Source organism: Saccoglossus kowalevskii, chromosome 17 (assembly GCF_978046115.1).
Source record: "Saccoglossus kowalevskii chromosome 17, keSacKowa6.1, whole genome shotgun sequence".
Classification (NCBI taxonomy): Eukaryota; Metazoa; Hemichordata; class Enteropneusta; family Harrimaniidae; genus Saccoglossus; species Saccoglossus kowalevskii.
Window position 1 is genome coordinate 2,294,749 of NC_140657.1, and position 18,503 is coordinate 2,313,251.

At 35.2% G+C, this 18,503-nt stretch overlaps 1 protein-coding gene across 2 annotated transcripts in view; it reads left to right on the forward strand.

The window, feature by feature from the left end:
• Nucleotides 1-17,507, forward strand: part of LOC100378227 (GDP-fucose protein O-fucosyltransferase 1-like) — a 28,571-nt gene extending 11,064 nt beyond the window's left edge. For both annotated transcript variants that reach the window (XM_006818397.3, XM_085492052.1), the window contains exons 5-8: nucleotides 4,129-4,294; nucleotides 7,662-7,857; nucleotides 15,758-16,000; nucleotides 17,096-17,507. In XM_006818397.3, the coding sequence (XP_006818460.2) occupies nucleotides 4,129-4,294; nucleotides 7,662-7,857; nucleotides 15,758-16,000; nucleotides 17,096-17,287 (797 nt within the window). In that variant the 3' untranslated portion in view covers nucleotides 17,288-17,507. The remainder of the gene's footprint in view (nucleotides 1-4,128; nucleotides 4,295-7,661; nucleotides 7,858-15,757; nucleotides 16,001-17,095) is intronic.
• The last annotated feature ends 996 nt before the right edge of the window (nucleotides 17,508-18,503 follow it).

Below are 18,503 nucleotides of genomic sequence, written 5' to 3' on the forward strand. Positions count from 1 at the left end.
TCAGTCAGAGAATTGGTAAGCTATGTACCACATATATGGCCAGTCAGTCAGAGAATTGGTAAGCTATGCACCACAGTTATGGCCAGTCAGTCAGAGAATTGGTAAGTTATGTACCACATATATGGCTAGTCAGTCAGAGAATTGGTAAGCTATGTACCACATATGTGGCCAGTCAGTCAGAGAATTGGTAAGCTATGTACCACATATATGGCCAGTCAGTCAGAGAATTGGTAAGCTATGCACCACAGTTATGGCCAGTCAGTCAGAGAATTGGTAAGTTATGTACCACATATATGGCTAGTCAGTCAGAGAATTGGTAAGCTATGCACCACATATATGGCCAGTCAGTCAGAGAATTGGTAAGTTATGTACCACATATATGGCAAGTCAGACAGAGAATTGGTAAGTTATGTACCACATATATGGCTAGTCAGTCAGAGAATTGGTAAGTTATGTACCACATATATGGCCAGTCAGTCAGAGAATTGGTAAGCTATGTACCACAGTTATGGCCAGTCAGTCAGAGAATTGGTAAGCTATGTACCACATATATGGCCAGTCAGTCAGCGAATTGGTAAGCTATGCACCACAGTTATGGCCAGTCAGTCAGAGAATTGGTAAGTTATGTACCACATATATGGCTAGTCAGTCAGAGAATTGGTAAGCTATGTACCACATATGTGGCCAGTCAGTCAGAGAATTGGTAAGCTATGTACCACATATATGGCCAGTCAGTCAGAGAATTGGTAAGCTATGCACCACAGTTATGGCCAGTCAGTCAGAGAATTGGTAAGTTATGTACCACATATATGGCTAGTCAGTCAGAGAATTGGTAAGCTATGCACCACATATATGGCCAGTCAGTCAGAGAATTGGTAAGTTATGTACCACATATATGGCTAGTCAGTCAGAGAATTGGTAAGTTATGTACCACATATATGGCCAGTCTATCAGAGAATTGGTAAGTTATGTACCACATATATGGCCAGTCAGTCAGAGAATTGGTAAGTTATGTACCACATATATGGCCAGTCAGTCAGAGAATTGGTAAGTTATGTACCACATATATGGCCAGTCAGTCAGAGAATTGGTAAGTTATGTACCACATATATGGCCAGTCAGTCAGAGAATCGGTAAGTTATGTACCACATATATGTCCAGTCAGTCAGAGAATTGGTAAGTTATGCACCACAGTTATGGCCAGTCAGTCAGAGAATTGGTAAGCTATGTACCACATATATGGCCAGTCAGTCAGAGAATTGGTAAGCTATGTACCACATATATGGCCAGTCAGTCAGAGAATTGGTAAGTTATGTACCACATATATGGCTAGTCAGTCAGAGAATTGGTAAGCTATGTACCACATATATGGCCAGTCAGTCAGAGAATTGGTAAGCTATGTACCACATATATGGCCAGTCAGTCAGAGAATTGGTAAGCTATGCACCACAGTTATGGCCAGTCAGTCAGAGAATTGGTAAGTTATGTACCACATATATGGCTAGTCAGTCAGAGAATTGGTAAGCTATGTACCACATATATGGCCAGTCAGTCAGAGAATTGGTAAGCTATGTACCACATATATGGCCAGTCAGTCAGAGAATTGGTAAGTTATGTACCACATATATGGCTAGTCAGTCAGAGAATTGGTAAGCTATGTACCACATATATGGCTAGTCAGTCAGAGAATTGGTAAGTTATGTACCACATATATGGCTAGTCAGTCAGAGAATTGGTAAGCTATGTACCACATATATGGCTAGTCAGTCAGAGAATTGGTAAGTTATGTACCACATATATGGCTAGTCAGTCAGAGAATTGGTAAGTTATGTACCACATATATGGCTAGTCAGTCAGAGAATTGGTAAGTTATGCACCACATATATGGCTAGTCAGTCAGAGAATTGGTAAGTTATGTACCACATATATGGCCAGTCAGACAGAGAATTGGTAAGTTATGTACCACATATATGGCTAGTCAGTCAGAGAATTGGTAAGTTATGTACCACATATATGGCTAGTCAGACAGAGAATTGGTAAGTTATGTACCACATATATGGCTAGTCAGTCAGAGAATTGGTAAGCTATGTACCACATATATGGCTAGTCAGTCAGAGAATTGGTAAGTTATGTACCACATATATGGCTAGTCAGTCAGAGAATCGGTAAGTTATGTACCACATATATGGCTAGTCAGTCAGAGAATTGGTAAGTTATGTACCACATATATGGCCAGTCAGACAGAGAATTGGTAAGTTATGTACCACATATATGGCTAGTCAGTCAGAGAATTGGTAAGCTATGCACCACATATATGGCTAGTCAGTCAGAGAATTGGTAAGCTATGTACCACATATATGGCCAGTCAGTCAGAGAATTGGTAAGCTATGTACCACATATATGGCTAGTCAGTCAGAGAATTGGTAAGCTATGTACCACATATATGGCTAGTCAGTCAGAGAATTGGTAAGCTATGTACCACATATATGGCAAGTCAGTCAGAGAATTGGTAAGTTATGCATAACAGTTATGGCCAGTCAGTCAGAGAATTGGTAAGCTATGTACCACATATATGGCCAGTCAGTCAGAGAATTGGTAAGCTATGCACCACAGTTATGGCCAGTCAGTCAGAGAATTGGTAAGTTATGTACCACATATATGGCTAGTCAGTCAGAGAATTGGTAAGTTATGTACCACATATATGGCTAGTCAGTCAGAGAATTGGTAAGTTATGCACCACATATATGGCCAGTCAGTCAGAGAATTGGTAAGCTATGCACCACAGTTATGGCCAGTCAGTCAGAGAATTGGTAAGTTATGTACCACATATATGGCTAGTCAGTCAGAGAATTGGTAAGCTATGCACCACATATATGGCCAGTCAGTCAGAGAATTGGTAAGCTATGCACCACAGTTATGGCCAGTCAGTCAGAGAATTGGTAAGCTATGTACCACATATATGGCTAGTCAGTCAGAGAATTGGTAAGCTATGTACCACAGTTATGGCCAGTCAGTCAGAGAATTGGTAAGTTATGTACCACATATATGGCTAGTCAGTCAGAGAATTGGTAAGCTATGCACCACAGTTATGGCCAGTCAGTCAGAGAATTGGTAAGTTATGTACCACATATATGGCAAGTCAGTCAGAGAATTGGTAAGTTATGCACCACAGTTATGGCCAGTCAGTCAGAGAATTGGTAAGCTATGTACCACATATATGGCCAGTCAGTCAGAGAATTGGTAAGTTATGTACCACATATATGGCAAGTCAGACAGAGAATTGGTAAGTTATGCACCACAGTTATGGCCAGTCAGTCAGAGAATTGGTAAGTTATGTACCACATATATGGCAAGTCAGTCAGAGAATTGGTAAGTTATGCACCACAGTTATGGCCAGTCAGTCAGAGAATTGGTAAGTTATGTACCACATATATGGCAAGTCAGACAGAGAATTGGTAAGTTATGTACCACATATATGGCAAGTCAGTCAGAGAATTGGTAAGTTATGCACCACAGTTATGGCCAGTCAGTCAGAGAATTGGTAAGTTATGTACCACATATATGGCAAGTCAGACAGAGAATTGGTAAGTTATGTACCACATATATGGCCAGTCAGTCAGAGAATTGGTAAGCTATGTACCACAGTTATGGCCAGTCAGTCAGAGAATTGGTAAGTTATGCACCACAGTTATGGCCAGTCAGTCAGAGAATTGGTAAGTTATGTACCACATATATGGCAAGTCAGACAGAGAATTGGTAAGTTATGTACCACATATATGGCTAGTCAGTCAGAGAATTGGTAAGTTATGTACCACATATATGGCCAGTCAGTCAGAGAATTGGTAAGCTATGTACCACAGTTATGGCCAGTCAGACAGAGAATTGGTAAGTTATGTACCACATATATGGCCAGTCAGTCAGAGAATTGGTAAGCTATGTACCACAGTTATGGCCAGTCAGACAGAGAATTGGTAAGTTATGTACCACATATATGGCCAGTCAGTCAGAGAATTGGTAAGTTATGTACCACATATATGGCCAGTCAGTCAGAGAATTGGTAAGCTATGCACCACAGTTATAGCTATTTACCATCATCAACTACAGACTCAAATTTTTATACTTTGATAGGTTTTTGCTACAGCTACCGAAGAGAGAATATCTGTGGGATGAAGGAGGGGAATCCATTTGGTCCATTCTGGGATAATTTTAATATTGATTTTGATTCTTATGAAAGTTATGGTCCATTGGGATATACCACTACACGCTCACCTGTCAGGGACGCTTGGGATACAAAGTAAGTATATGTGGTCATTTAATGGCAGATTTGGGTTCAACGGGTTAACTGTTTAATGCATAGCTAACTTTTTTTATTAGAATCATCTCTGTCATAGAAAGGTAACAATCAAACAATCAGAATTCTGTATAACTTTTGCATCACTAATTGTTTGCTGAAAATTATACATGTTGTACATGCATGCTTATTACATGCTTGAGTGCGTTCTCAGTACATGCCAAGTACATGCTGAGTATGTGTCAAATGCATGCTCAGTGCATGCTCAGTACATGCTCAGTGCATGCTCAGTACATGCCAAGTACATGCTGAGTATATGTCAAATGCATGCTCAGTGCATGCTCAGCTCATTCATGGATCAAAGGAAGTACATCTCTAATGGAAGTTTATATAAACTGAAAACTGCATTTGTATACTGAAATATTTTGTAGCAGGCAATGCCTGGTGAATTAAGGCACCTGTGAGTTTATTAATTTACTAAAATTAGAACTAATGTATCCATATTAGTTCGTGTGTGAGTTGGACGGAATTCAAAATGGCACCAAACACAATTTGTGTGTCGCTGCTAAACACTATTCAAAGTTGAACTGTTTTCAATCTGTTGGCAGAAAACAATTGACTTATCATTGAACATCATGATGCTGTATCCATTGCCAGAAATGAGTGGACAAGATGGCCGACTTCCGCCCTGGCCAGTGTTCCCCAGTCAAATAAGCATCACAGGATGTGCCATAGAGAATGCATTGCATAAACATCTATTAAAACAAAATTTAATTTTGAGTTTATATTTTTCATTTTTTCACTTTTGTGTGCTTCGTAATAGACAGGTGACGTTCCAAGCTTTCGATATGTTATAGATGTTTCCATCAAAACTCCACCATTAAATGCCCAACTTGCCGTAAAACTTGATGATATATCCTACACTGGCCCAGTGCATTACCAATGGACGATATGTAATTGTGTGCCAAACTCTATTTTTAAAAATAGGTAAATGCAGTAACGCAGGTGACTGTTCAAGTTTGTTCGCTTCGTTCTGGATACTCTCTGGTTCAATGAACACGGCGACGCAGCCAACGCAGTTGTAGACGCAGTATTCGCTGCCCAAATTAGAGCTAAAATTCATGCATTTTTTACACAGATGTACGATCCAGTTGTTAGCAAATATAACTGTTTTAATCCAATTAACAACAGGAAGTAACCTGAATCAAGATTTAGTTTATGTCCGTTATTCCATGTTAAAAATTATCCCACTTTTCGAACGCGAAGCACTATCGCCATACTGCTTTTGATGCTGAAGGTCAGACCACAAGATCAATATATTGTATCAGCGTTTTTCCTCTTTGTAAAAAAAGGGGTTTCATCACACTGTCTGTCCGCGAGTTGTGTATTATTCTACGACAGTATAGACTTTTGTTTTGTAATGCGTCAGACAAACGTAATTTGCATACCAATCGCCGTTGACTGCCACAATGATATTTACAAGATTAGTCTGTCCACATATTTTTGTATTAAGGATGCGGTAGAGTTATCATGCTCTAAAAAGTAAAAACTGTTTTCATGAGGAAAAGTGTTTTGAAGCGTAGCAAATTATATATTTTCTTGAAGCCCTTGTTCCTGGCTTTTTGAAAAAAATGATCTGTGACATGTACCACGAATTAGTCACGTGATTACTAAGTAAACATAGAGGTGTTATTTTGAATAAAAATTAGTTTTGTATGAAAACCGTAGGGGTTCTGTAAAAAAAGAAAGCTGAAAAATCAAGACAGCATCAGCCCCGTCAATGCCTCGAGAGTGTTAGAACATAGATTGCATATTTGTTTACAATGAGACCAATTTACATTTTTCCTGTTATTTCACCCATAGACAAGGAATTTAAAAGCCTTTTATTTTTTATTGCGAGAAGTTCTCAAAAAATGCTTCAAGGGTTTTATTCTGCGCCAATACGTTATCAATGTGTGTGAATTTCATGAAAGTAGGTCAATTTCTGACGACGCACAACTCACTTGAATGACCTCCATGGCGTCAGATTTCTTCTGCCTGGAAACGCCAAAAAACAAAACATTTGTCACGTTGCGCTGCGCTAATTTTGGACATTTAAAGCATCAGATGGACTGATTTTTACAACAAAACACATAACATGGAGTCACTTAGTAGCCTTGCAGTAATAAAATCCAAAACTATAAAGTGTTGGGTCCGTATTCGTCCTCCAAAAAGAAGCGAAGTTGTTACAGTACACGGCGGCCCTGCATAACTTCTCTGTCCGACTTTTTGGAAGATGGAAATTGATCATGTTTGCTGACGAAATTTTACCCTCTTGGTTTGAATACTCAAAGTGTGAACCTCATTGTACTGTCGGCAATGCATTTCTGTTATAGGTAAAGTTTCGCTTCCTCTGAACTGCGTTTTGAGTTTTTCCTTGGGGCCTCTTTTTTTGTGATTGATCAATAATCAGGAGCCGGAGTTGATATGACCGCGTCGTCTTCAGTGTGCACTGTTTCTGTCGTGAAGGGATTATGCAAATTACGGAATAAGTCAATGTTATTGTTTGCGTCCAGACTTTTATCTCAAAAACAAATTGTACAGTATCCCGTTATACAAGTAGTTTTTCTTAATTTTTTTTTTAAAAAAAGGGTATTCTAGATGTGTTTCAGTTTTAATTTTGATAAAATTATGAGCCCAATAACTTTACAAAAGTAATAACAAAAAAAGCAAAATTCACGAAAATAACTCTACCGCATCCTTAAGTATATAACGAGTGGCTGTCTTCAATGCCATCTTAAGAGTGTACCTAAGGGTATATTGTCCTCTGGCAACTAACACCATTTATTACATGGCTTCATATGATCAGCTAACAAATACAAGTGGACACAGAACAAAGGAAACAAAAGATTACCTCACTTACTATTGTTTCCAACCCCAAGCTGTGAACTACTTAACATAACAATATACTCTCAATTAGGCTAAACAATAGACCTTAAAAGTCTATGACATCATCTGTTGTCTTGAATAATTTTGCATGTAATTATAGTCACTGCAATGGGATAGACAGGAAATCTCTACTTGACCAGATTCTATTGTCTATTTCCGGCAATGTTGAATGAGCTGTCTTTCTTTTCTTATTTTGTGAAACAAACAAGCAAAATAATGCCACACACTGACCGAAAGTGCACTGTTTTCAAACTCTTAGGGTACCTGTATATAGATTTTTTCCATTCTCACTATTACTTTTCTTGCCAATAGAAATACCTCTGTAATTAATGTAAATGCATGTGCTAGTACATGTAATAGAGCAAACAAGTACACGGTGCATGAGTACATGGTCAGTACATTTCTAAAACCTGTTAAATAATTAATGCACAACTTTCTGCAGATTTCCAGCATCCAATTATCCAGTAATTGCATTTAGTGGAGCACCAGCTGCCTTTCCTGTCAACAAAGAACATGTTCCCTTACACAAGTACCTCCTGTGGTCTAAATTCATTGATGATCAAGCAGAAGAATTCATCAGAAATGAGTTAGGAGATGGCCTGTTTGTTGGAATTCATCTCAGACATGGAAGTGACTGGGTAAGTTGGGTTTGAGATGGAACAATGTGTCATGGGTATACGTTGAATGGGTGACTCACATGTAATATATAGAATTTTGTTGTTTGTTTGTCTTTATTCACATCTGTATTGCATTTTAGTCAAAATCCTATTAGGGATACAAACGCAATATAAAGATAATTATTATTATTAGAATGAGTAAAGTATGATAGAATTGAATACAGTACAGGTAACAGTATGAATATGGTAATTATTATTATTAGAATGAGTAAAGTATGATAGAATTGAATACAGTGCAGGTAACAGTATGAATATGGTAATTATTATACTTGGTCCCTAGCTGAATCGCAGATGTCAAAAACCGTGACTTATCGAGTGTTGCGACTTACCGAGGGGTCTCGTGAAAGGGGGTTATGCATTGAAAATAGATAGAAAGCACATATATTCACATGGAATTATTTATAGTAGGTTTTTCTTATTGAACAACATCACATGTCTGCATGGATTCAACTCATTGCAGCGAGTTTTATGGAGCTTTATGAAAGGGGACCACCCGAGAAGTACGGAATATCCTGACTTCATACCCCCACCAACACTATTACCCTTTGTATCTCAGTAACTGACGACCAGTCGGTGTTAAGTTGTCTCCTTCAGCCCTTTAACAGCCAATTAAATACACTATTCCGACAAAACATTTGTTCTTTTACTTCAAACCTGATAGCAAAATACAATAGGATTTTTGGGAGCCACCAAACTACCCACGACTTAATCAACATCGCGTCTTACTGAGGTGTGACTCAGAGATGGGTCACTGTACATTTAGCAATCGGACACACTAGAATTTGCAGTTTTGTAAAACCATTCCAAAGTGTATCAGCATTAATGTGCCCTCTAAGCCAACATATGCCATATTGATGCAAAAATATTTCTGTGACACAATTCAGTATGTTAAATATCACCTTTTCACGGAGCTCCACATGCGTCATTCAAACATTGATCTGATTAATAACATGATAGCACCCATCTCAAAACTCTAACAAGCAGCATGTTGCTTTTTTCAACTGCTAGTGAATATTCAGTCAGAAATATTCAGTTTCGGCCATCATTTTATATAATTTGGCAAGACAAAAACACTGTAAAAATTCTATAGTTTTGCACATTTGGCATTTGTATTCTAACGTTTGATTGTGAATAATAAACTCTCTTCGACGTCATTAAAGCAACAGAAAAATGAGCATTGAGATAATGATCATGAAAAACATGTTGCTATAGTAATTGGGTAAACTGAAATTCACATTTTATAAGCAAAATAAGTATAAAAACAAAGGGAGTCAGGGGCCACAACATTATTTTTGTTAGTGCCACAAGTCACCTATACAGTAATATACAATTATTTTTTATGAAGACAAACCTATTCATCAGTCAACATGCTGACTCAGAATTCCTACAGAATCAGTCTAATAATAAGCACTCATTTGAATGTTCACATTTCCCCTTATATGGGGTGAACTACAACGTCAATATTGATGCGTTCATTGGATGCAGCAGCTATAGTGCATGTGAATGAAAATGGAATTATGTCACTGAGCGCAAATGATCGCACAGCACAAAAAGTTTTATATTGTCATTTTAGTCTTTAATCTCATTAAATTGTTTCTAAAAGCAAGAAAAAGATTAACATATATTAAAGGGTGGTAGTCGCAACACGTATGCGCAAAACAAAGATGGCAACTTTAACTGTTGCGTAGATCAAACTGAGACGTTACAAAAGAATTAATTAGGAATTTTCAGGTGATAGGAAGATATCGAATGAGTCACCGGCGGTAATTAGTGCAAGTCGCGCCCAGGTCAAACCGCGTACTTGTGATTTATATTAGAAGAGCGCATTGGATTGTGGGAAAATCAATGTTTATCAACACAAATGTTACCCATGCGCAGCGCGACGACTACCGCCCTTTAATAATGAATAATAATAAGGTTATCACAATAATATGGCAAAGTATGCACAGGGTTAGGTAGACCTCTGCTACGTGTCAGTTAGTAAAATCACTTCACTGCCTTCTTCCATATTTTGTGGTACATGTACTCACTTGATAACCTCTTAGTATAGGCATGGTAGTGGTAAATATTTTTAGAATCACTAACCATACTCATTTGTGATTATGTATTATATCAATATACAATATTATCTTGATTGAATATATGGATCTATCTATTAGGCAAACTAGATAGTAATTGCCATATTGTATATATATATATATATATATATATATATACACACCCCAGGAAATACCCTGTACTGGATTGATCATAATCCTGAGTGATGGGCGCCCTCTAGAGGTGATTATTGTAAAACATTCAAATTATGAAATACCTCTCGAACTGTTTCCCCCCTTTGTTTATTTCAGTTGATTAACACAGGAAACGCCCTGTGCTGGATTGATCATATTCCTGAGTAGTGGGCGCCCTCTAGAGGTGATTATTGTAAAACATTCAAATTATGAAATGCCTCTCGAACTGTTTCCCCCCTTTGTTTATTTCAGTTGACTAACACAGGAAACGCGCTGTGCTGGATTGATCATATTCCTGAGTAGTGGGCGCCCTCTAGAGGTGATTATTGTAAAGCATTCTAAATATGTTATGTCTTCCCAATCTCTTTTTTCCACCCATTGTATATTTGAGTTGATTAACACAGGAAACGCCCTGTGCTGGATTGATCATATTCCTGAGTAGTGGGCGCCCTCTAGAGGTGATTATTGTAAAACATTCAAATTATGAAATGCCTCTCGAACTGTTTCCCCCCTTTGTTTATTTCAGTTGACTAACACAGGAAACGCGCTGTGCTGGATTGATCATATTCCTGAGTAGTGGGCGCCCTCTAGAGGTGATTATTATAAAACATTCAAATTATGAAATGCCTCTCGAACTGTTTCCCCCCTTTGTTTATTTCAGTTGATTAACACAGGAAACGCGCTGTGCTGGATTGATCATATTCCTGAGTAGTGGGCGCCCTCTAGAGGTGATTATTGTAAAACATTCAAATTATGAAATGCCTCTCAAACTGTTTCCCCCCTTTGTTTATTTCAGTTGATTAACACAGGAAACGCCCTGTGCTGGATTGATCATATTCCTGAGTAGTGGGCGCCCTCTAGAGGTGGTCATTGTAAAGCATTCTAAATATGTTATGTCTTCCCAATCTCTTTTTTCCACCCATTGTATATTTGAGTTGACTAACACAGGAAACGCCCTGCTGTCATATCCTGTGTGACCCGACCTCATAGTTTAACTTTAAAGTGAAACTCAAGAATACTTACTCAATAGATTTTTCATAATACAAACAAATTGTAAATGCACTTATTATTCGCTAGGTTTTTATTACCTTGCCCGTACCATCAAAGATGGAAGGGAAAGGTATATTAAGGGAAAAATTTTGTCCGGCGTTGTCGTCGTCGTTGTCGTTAACGTCGTTGTCGTCGTTGTTAATAATTGTTATTGTGTGCATGATAACTTTACTAATTCTATTCCAAACTTCATCAAACTTGGTCACCTTGTTCATCAGTATAAAGTCTTCCCTGAGTTTGAACAACAGATGTCCTGTATGAAAATATCATGCAAAAATTGAGAAAACTGATAAAATATTTTGACTGTTTCTACTTGACTGATCACTGGTGATACACATCAAAGGTCACTGATCTCAGTGGAAATATGCATTGTTGTATGTGTTCAATGAAGCAAATGATTTATCTTGTAATAATATCCTTGGTAATGTATCCCTTACTGGGTTTCAAAACCAACTCATGGATAGATTGCACAGTCTGATACACATTTGCAAACCTACCAATAAATCTTTACAGAAAACAAGATGTCAGAAAATCAATATAAGCACTCCTATGAACTGGGTGCCAAACTTTGATCAAGATCTGAAGCTAATAGAAAATCTGTTTAGTTCAAAGTTATCAAATCAAAAACAATACATAAAAAATGCATAAAAAGCAAAACATTTCATCCACATTTTAAAAAGAAAATTGTTCTAAAATATATGTATTCTGTATTTGACAAACAGTTCATTCGACAAATGAAAACTCACAGGAATATGTTTCAGCTATTAGAACAGAATGATAGAGTTTTTATAATACTAGTTTAAAAACGCACTTCAAAGATGTAGATTCTCAGGAGGCAACAGTACTGTTGACTTCTCCCTCCACTGGACACCAACTAACTATTTAAGTTGATTTGCATACAAAGCAGAGCTTGCAACATGATAGCTATTCATAAAGGGTGTTTTTTTTTACTTTTCATATAATACAGTAGTCACACAATGAGGCAGTTCATATTTGTCTCAGTGAATCATTAATTTTTGACAGACACCTGTACAAAATACTTGGACTAAAGCCAGCTAAAATTTTCTGTTATCTTGCATGTTTTATGAATCTATTCACATCTAAATGCAGCACTTTTTTTTCAATGAGACATTTGTTTTTATACTAAAATATCTGAATTACTTTGAAGAAAGCTGGAAATTATGTCCCTTAAAATAATTAAACAAATAAGGCACCAATGTTTTTGTAAGATATTTACATCTTTTAAGGACATTCGGTAGACTGATTCCCCACTGTTGGTTCAACTCCAAAACTTGTTTGTATTCATAATTAATTATGACAATGCATATTTATATTGAAACAAACTATGATAAAGGGAATTATATTATATAACAAAGGGCAAGGTCACCAGAGTTCAACTATGTTTTATTTTGGGTGTCAAGAATTTAGTAGAACTCATTGATTAAGGTAGAGATGCAGTTTACTTGACAGGTATTTTAATTAGTTAATTAGGAAACCAAGATGACCTCCCTTGTCCACAAAACTATATATTTTTGGAAAACTTATTGTATGGATTTTAAAATGTTGTTAGTATTTTTTTTTACGGACACTGTAGTTTGAAATATGCACAAAAATGTGCTTTTTTGGTCAAAAGTGATTTAAAAAAAATTAGCTTCTAAACCATGCTTCTGTTTTCTGTCAAAATTGGTTTACGGGTACATCTACCAGTTGTCAATTTTGCAGTGCAGCAGCTCAAATTTCACTACTTCAAGTTTATGCATAAATTAACACCCAGGCTAGTTGTCTGTAGGATTGCTGCAACACTATTCAACCAGAAACAATGACCCAATGGAGTTTTAAAGATAAACACATTGTCAATCATTTGTGAAAATTTCAAAACAAAAGGTCAAAGGAACTATTTATTTTTAAAGTTCTGGGATGTGCACTAAAAAGAAGCTGAGATAATTGCTAATTTGCATAACAATTCACTCAGTAAGAAATTTGATAATGCTCATAATTAAAATGGCTGTAACAGTTCCAAATTTAAATGTATTATCGTTTTGTTAAAAGTTAAATATAGTGCATAATATGGAGATCCCGTCATTTCTTTTTTCACCATGTTTCTTTTTTATTATTTATGTACAGCCTTGCTAAGCATTCAAAAGAGAGAATGTTTGCACCTGTTATCTATATTTTAAAATAGTTTTTTGAGTATGATCCCCTATTCACAATTATACAAAATTTTAACAGTCTATAGTGGTTGGATAATAAAAAGCAAAAAAAAAATTTCACCCTCAAGTGCCTACGAACTTGCATCTCTACCTTAAATAGCAAAGCTAAGAATTTAAAATCTTGTGAATACACTTAAAACATCAGAAATGTAGTCATAAAGCAAAGCCCATTTGTCTTGTGTGCAAAGTTTTCATGGCATCTACATAATCAGCAGATTTTCATTATTTAATTTTTGTGCTAGTACTAGATTTTTAGCTCCGCTGTTGATAAAGTCGACACTGCGGAGCTGTTCATATTACTGATTGTCTGTCGTCGTCGTCAACTTTACAATTTCAACTTCTTCTTCAAAAATTTTTCAAATTTGATATGCAAGTAATTTGGATGGTTCTTTCTCAGATTTGTTCATTTCATGTCAAAATCTCAAATTCTCTAATTTTTATGAATATTTTTGCTAAAAAGTGATATTTTCAATTTCTTTTTGAAAACGGCAAATCCAATTGCTTTGATATTACATATATAGGTACTACATGTGGACCTCTCTCAGATTTATTCATTTCGTGATGATATCTTTAATTCTGTAATTTTGATGAATATTTTTGTCATTTTTGATAAAAAGTGATATTTTCGACTTCTGATTGAAAACATCAGGTCTGATTGCTTTGATATTATATATATAGGTACTACATGTGGACCTCTCTCAGATTTATTCATTTCGTGATGATATCTTTAATTCTTAATTTTGATGAATATTTTTGTCATTTTTGGTAAAAAGTGATATTTTCTACTTCTTGTTGAAAACTTCAGGTCTGATTGCTTTGATATTATATATTTAGGTACTACATGTGGACCTTTCTCAGATTTGTTCATTTCGTGATGATATCTTTAATTCTCTAATTTTGATGAATATTTTGGTCATTTTTGGTAAAAAGTGATATTTCCGACTTCTTGTTAAAAACCACAAATCCAATTGCTTTGATATTACATATATAAGTACTACATGTGGACCTCTTTCAGATTTGTTAATTTCGTGGTGATATTTTCAATTATCTAATTTTGATGATTATTTTTGTCATTGTTGGTGAAAAGTGATATTTTTTACTTCTTGTTAAAAACCACAAGTCTGATTGATTTGATACTGTACATATTGTTCATCTTTTAATGATATCTTCTGTTCTTTAATTGAAATGTGCATTGCTAACAGCGGAGTTATCTCAGCCAACAGGCTGCTTGTTATATACATGTATGATAGTAAATCAATTTTAGAGGATATTGAAATGTTATAGTATCCACCTTTCAACTTTAACTCGTCATTATTTAGTTTCCAACTGCTGACAAATGTGGTACAAATTTATAAAATCTTTGCTCACATTTGCCTCTGATGTAGTAAAATGAGTTCCGAAATCTAAAGTCAAAAAAATCAAATTTTTTACCAGGTTTTCAACCACATCTGATTCACTGTTAATTACATTGAAATGTGTTTGTTTGCATGGTGCTCTTATATATCAATTTCTTTCCCAGTATAGTACATGTATTGGTAGTATAAGTAATGATATTGTATTTGTGCCACATTGAATTGGATTGTTCAAAAACTGTGTCTTTTCTTGAATGAATGACACATGTGGATATGCAAATTTACTCTGGAAAAAAACATCATTTTATCTCAGTAACATGAACAAACTATCAATTATTAATCACAGCATATTTTTTAATTTTAATTAAAACAATAAATGCATAGCAAAATTATATCAAATCATTCTACTATATGGTGAGCAACAGATGGGAAGATCTTTAAAGGCCTTCACAAAGTGCCATGGGCAGAATTCAGGGGAATAACTGGCTGTCTGTAAAGTATTAAAACTGTGTCTAAGCAAATATTGAAATCCTGACTATAAACAGATAGCAAAGGGTTCCATAGTTTATTCACCATCACAAGATTGACGAGAGTTCACTCACAGGACACTTCTACTCTTCTCTGTCCTCAAAAATCTAACTACCGGTACTAGTAGTTCTTAAAAGAAATCTTGATGTTCAAGTTAACCATTTCAAATTTGGCATACAATCAGTACTGTGATGTGCATAGTTGAAAATGGACAGGTTTTTGATTTCCTAACAGTGAAATATGCAGGTTTACAGAATCTTTCTTCAAAGATGTTGTCTGTACTCTGGCCTCTACCATGGAGCTTTAAAAATATTTGTTAACTCCATGTCTGTACCATTATGCCAGTACTATGGAGAATTACCTTCCTGCCTTTCTCTGCCATCTATCTTCAATATTTAATCTGTACTATTCAATGTTGAACTTTAACCTCTCTACATTTTAACTTTGATCCCAACTCATTTTCCCCACATCTATTTGTTTATTTTCCCAGAAAAAAGCATGTGACCATGTAAAAAATGACAACGTTGGGATGCAATTATTTGCATCACCACAGTGCCTTGGTTATAACAATGAACATGGGAAATTGACCTATGACCTCTGCTTTCCTGGAGTGGATGAGATATTAAAGAAAACAAAAAAAGCTGTGAAAAAAATCAAAGCAAAGGGAGTGTTTGTTGCTACGGATGATAATCCGTTGATAAGTGAACTCACCAAAAGCTTAAAAAGTCAAAAGGTATGTGTAATTATTTCCTTTTTCTATTAATTGATAATTGTATGTTTAAAAAATAATTACTGAATGTGTTTCTATTCTATCATTTAAAATCTACTCTCTCACAATTTCACATATGGTAGGAATGAGAAATGCATGTACATGAATTATTTATTAACTGTCCAACATTGAACATATATCTTTAGTGTTATTAAATAATCTTAGTACAAAAACAAACTAATACCTCGTCATCGTTTATCGGTTTTCCTTAGGACTAGAAGCTAATCATTTTTTCACACACCTATTTGCATTTTAATGAAAGCATGCAATGAAAATTACAAATTGTTAACAGAATTTATTTTTAATTTATGAATGAATAACAAATACTTTGCTTAAATGGAAATAGAAAAAAAAAATGAATAATGGCTTTATGTACGTTTCCATGCAGCCAGTACTTATTATGCAGGTATTCATGATAGCGCCCTCTATGGAATGATATCGGCTATGTTCATGTGAATAATAAAAATTCATTTATGAGTCACCAATTGTAGTGTGTAGGTCAAGGTCACTATGCTCATTAATGTGATGTACAATTATTACACACAATTAGAAAAAGAACAGAACAAAAAAATCACTGCTTAGTTTAAACAGAAAGGGCAGCTTTTATTATTATTTATGAAAATCTGCACATTTTTAAAGCAAATTAAACATGTATGTATGCTTTTTATTATTATGTGTATATGTAGTGTAAATATCGTGAGATTGATTTACTGGAAATAAATAATTTCTTAATTTCTAAAAAATGTACTATTTTCAGATTACTTAGTCATAAAAAACCATGGCAACTGTGACATCACAATATAGTATGAATTTAAACATTTTGCTGTACAAATGGCTTACAATAAGATAATTTAAGCAATGCTAATTTCTAAGTATGTATTGTAGCTGATGTTTATAAGTGAAGAATAATAATGCAAATATTTTATTTTATTCCCAAAATGACAGTTGACAGGCCATATTGTGCCCCATTTTTATTTTAAATATGATGTGGCCGGCATTTGCATTTATAATGTATGTGAATTACAAATAAATTTTGTGTATTTACTGTATATTCCACAGGTTAAGGTAGTGGTAAGGAAACCGAAAGAACCACATGTTGATTTGGCCATCTTGGGTAAATCTCATCTTTACATATGCAACTGCGTGTCTTCTTTCTCGGCATTCGCAACCAGAGAACGTGAAGCGTCTGGAAAGACAACTTGGTTCTGGGGCTTCAATGAAGAAAAAAAAAGAAAAAAAGAAGAACTCTGAAACTATGCATTTTTCTTGATCAGCATTCCTTTTTGTATTTTTATTTTTTTTATGTCTTTTTCATGATAGTAACGCTCAATCATCAATTTGTTTTAATATCTATAAATATTCTCTGCAGCCACATTTGTTTGGTATTTCCCCAATTTGGGTAAATTGTTCACATTTTCTGTAATTTTCATCGTATTCAATCTTAATTTTGGAATAAACAAACAAAATGTGACATTGCTTCTAGTTTTGATATATAAATTTGAAATTTTCACAGTATTTTATGTAAAAAAGAGAAGACTATAAATAGAACTATTTTGTGGATGGTGTCTGCTGTTGACTCAAAGGGTTGATATTACAATACAATGCTGAGCCAAATAATTACACATGGGGTGATACATGTACAGGTTTATTCACATGTAAACATCACCTAGACAGCTGGCTATACACATGTAAACATCACCTAGACAGCTGGCTATACACATGTAAACATCACCTAGACAGCTGGCTATACACATGTAAACATCACCTAGGCAGCTGGCTATACACATTTAAACATCACCTAGGTAAATGGCTGTAAACATGTAAACAGCACCTAGGCAGCTGGCTGTAAACATGTGAACATCACCTAGGTAAATGGCTGTAAACATGTAAACATCACCTAGGCAGCTGGCTGTAAACATGTGAACATCACCTAGGTAGATGGCTGTAAACAGTACCTGACACATAGAAAATTAATTTTTATTTTGAACAAAATATTTTTAGGTAACTGCGTGCTATATAAGAACAAGTACTGGTGATCTTGCATATTACTTTGTGTAAACTCGATCATTGCAAGAAATGTCATTTGGCTTGGTGCCAAAATGAGATCCTAGTTAGGGCTTTTTTCACGATTACCATCACTTGAAAAAATACCAGCAAATAAAATAAAATATATGAAAAAAACAAAAACTAAATTATATTTGAAAAAAAGCTGTAACTAGAATATTATTTCAATCAGCTTTGCTCAGTACTTCAAGGATAATATAGTGTAAATGTGTTAATTATTCACAGATTTTACAATATCTGTAATTATTGTATTGTACTGTTATATTATAGAATATAATATGAAATACAAAAATATTGGGGAAAATTAGCTCTGTATATTTTCTCAATGGAATGTACATAATGCAATTCCAAGGACACATCACTATATTTTCCTATTTTTTTTCTTTTGAATTTAATAAATATT